Below are 2,721 nucleotides of genomic sequence, written 5' to 3'. Positions count from 1 at the left end.
CACCTTCAATTTCAATCTGATCACAAATATATAAACCATTAGTACGAGTTCTTTCGATCGATCATTGTACAAGTTCCACTCCATATGATTCTCATCAAAAGAGAATTAGGGCACCCATCCCATCTACATTATCGATATATTTGGAACCAACCCACTCACTCCAATGGAACCCACTTGCTACCTATACCGAAATGTTGTCGATCGTTAAAAAAGAAAATTAATGTACATAGGACCAGTGGGAGTTGGTGTGGAAAGATGGGGTTGTATTTCGCCCTCACCAGACTAAACTTTGTAATAAAGTCCGAATCATCTGTATCTTCGTCTTTCTTCGCATATGTCAATAAAGGCACCTATAGTTTAATAATAAAGAATAATATCTTGGCAGGCTACACCTACTTCTCTCTGTTTTTCCCTATATGTATGAGGCAGCTTCACTCATCTTCAACTTGCAAACTTGTTCTTGGTTAACAATCTAAACACCAAAGCATGGCAGCAGTTGTGGATTGTCATCAGCATGAGAAGGAGCTCAAAACATTCGATGAAAGCAAAGCTGGCGTCAAAGGACTTGCAGACGCTGGGGTGACCAAGCTCCCAATCATGTTCATACACCCTCCAGAGAATCTACTAAACTCATCATTCCCGGAAGATGATGAGCAATATCACAAAATTCGCAACCTTCAATTTCCGGTGGTTGATCTCAGTGGTTTTGATAACAGCGAGAGGCGAAAAGAAATCGTCAATGACATAAACAAAGCAGCTGAGTCATGGGGCTTCTTTCAGTTGGTGAACCATGGAATTCCGCTTGGTGTTATGGAGGGGATCCAGAAAAGTATCCGAGGGTTTCATGAGCTGCCCCAGGAGGAGAAGGTGAAGTGGTACTCGCGCGATTTTACGCAGAAGGTTAACTTCTTCAGCAATGGAGACTTGAAGGTGTCGACGCCAGCTGACTGGAGGGATACCTTGTCATGCAAGGTCCTAGAAGACCCGGAAAGCTTTGAAGCAATACCGCAAGTGTGCAGGTGATGTTGCGTTACTATACTCACTAAACTTTTTTACTCCTTTAATCGAGCATTACGTTTATTTCTTTCTAGTAAACAAGACATTGACATGCGGGCGCTATTTTGCAGGCGAGAAGTAAGTGAGTATATGAAACACATCGATGGAGTGCAAGAGAAGTTATCCGAGTTATTTTCAGAAGCTTTAGGTCTTAGCAGTGATAATCTTGCAAGCGCAGGGTGCTTCAAATCGAGGTCATTGGCGTGCCATTATTTCCCGATTTGCCCTGAACCGCATTTGACTATGGGCGGAACCAAGCATTCGGACCTCGGCTTTCTCACCTTGCTTCTTCAAGACAGTGTTGGCGGCCTACAAGTTCTTCATCAAAATGTTTGGATTGATGTTCCCCCAGTGAAGGGAGCTTTGCTAGCAAATATTGGTGACATGATGCAGGTGGTGTAGCAGTGTTTGCTTAATGAAATTTTGATCATATATTGCTACTCATAATTAGGATCACAGCTAGACATGCTTTTGATTCATCATGTCTATGAATTTATGATTAACTTGCAACAGCTGTGGCTTTTATTTTATTTTGTTATTATTATTTTTGATGCAATGCAACAAGTTGTTGCATGCTCATTAAGTGATGATGGATATTATAGCTAGCAATACTTTTGATTTGTACAATCATTTTTCTTCATTTTTCAGGGGACAGTGGATTAAGAAAATATTTTCTTAATCTTTTGTTCTATATTTTATTCTTTGTGGACCAATGAATGCATGGGGACTGGTTTGGCACAGTATTTTTGGGGACAGCAGATTTCATCCCGGAGACAGTATAGCTAGCCTTTATTACCAATTAATTTATTCAATAAAACTATAAATTTGGCCCCACCATTAAGGTCGTATATTCTTCTTTTGATGCATGTGGTACATGTATCGATCGTTATGTTTATTTATTTTGCTTTGCTTTCTGCAGATTATTACAAATGGCAAGTTCAAGAGTGTGGAGCATAGAGTTTTGATGAAGCCAACCGTCGAGCCTCGTATCTCAATTGCATGTTTCTTGGGTACGGATGACCTCCAAAAATCATATGGGCCAATAAAAGAACTTATATCAGAAAATAGTCCGCCGATTTACAACGAAGTCAAATTCGGAGAATACATGAAGAAGTATAAACTATAAGTTATATGAAACGACAATGGTGAACTCTACCTTCCATCAATTTAGAGTACCGTATTGAGTCCATGTTATTGTGCAACAATTATGTCGAAACTTGAAAGTTATGGACGTATGATTATGTGACCATATTTATGGTTAATTTTCAATTCTTGTGTAATAGAGCAGTTCTCTTTTTCAAGAGTCAGGTGTGTGATATGTTGAATATTTCATTTGACAGAATAATAATAGTTGAGATCTTTTATTTGTGTACTAGTTTGGGTATGAAGTGAGGAATGTACGTGCATTCGTACCTTAAATACAAAAAAATTAAGCTTAAAATACTACCTAATCTATCTAGGGTCTTTCTAAATGTGCCCAGCAAAAATCTAAGTATACCCAGCAAACTTTTTACACCCAGTAAATTTTAGATTTTTATTAAAATGTATAAATACACCCAGCCATTTTCCCCATAATACCCTCAATCCCTCATCTTCACAAACCCAGCAAACTCTTCTAAATAGTCCCAGCCACTCTTCTTTCGTTATTGACTTGTGTATTACCCA

General features: G+C 38.7%; 1 protein-coding gene across 1 annotated transcript; it reads left to right on the top strand.

Moving 5' to 3' along the window:
• Positions 1-325: 325 nt before the first annotated feature.
• On the top strand, positions 326-2,428 carry LOC133738678 (1-aminocyclopropane-1-carboxylate oxidase homolog 1-like). The gene is made up of 3 exons (XM_062166258.1): positions 326-1,019; positions 1,128-1,449; positions 1,976-2,428. The coding sequence occupies exons 1-3, from the start codon at positions 487-489 to the stop codon at positions 2,180-2,182; spliced, it is 1,062 nt and encodes a 353-aa protein (XP_062022242.1). The 5' UTR covers positions 326-486; the 3' UTR covers positions 2,183-2,428.
• Positions 2,429-2,721: the final 293 nt, after the last annotated feature.

Source organism: Rosa rugosa, chromosome 3, assembly GCF_958449725.1.
Source record: "Rosa rugosa chromosome 3, drRosRugo1.1, whole genome shotgun sequence".
Taxonomy (NCBI): domain Eukaryota; kingdom Viridiplantae; phylum Streptophyta; class Magnoliopsida; order Rosales; family Rosaceae; genus Rosa; species Rosa rugosa.
Note: the sequence above shows the minus strand (reverse complement) of the source record. Positions and strands in the feature narration are given on the sequence as shown.

What these genes read in the sequence shown, in the direction of transcription:
- LOC133738678 (XM_062166258.1), top strand. Translation starts at nt 487, where the DNA reads ATGGCAGCAGTTGTGGATTGTCATCAGCATGAGAAGGAGCTCAAAACA. An exon ending in GCAATACCGCAAGTGTGCAG is followed by an intron (nt 1,020 to 1,127) that starts GTGATGTTGCGT and finishes GCTATTTTGCAG; the next exon opens with GCGAGAAGTAAGTGAGTATA. An exon ending in ATATTGGTGACATGATGCAG is followed by an intron (nt 1,450 to 1,975) that starts GTGGTGTAGCAG and finishes TGCTTTCTGCAG; the next exon opens with ATTATTACAAATGGCAAGTT.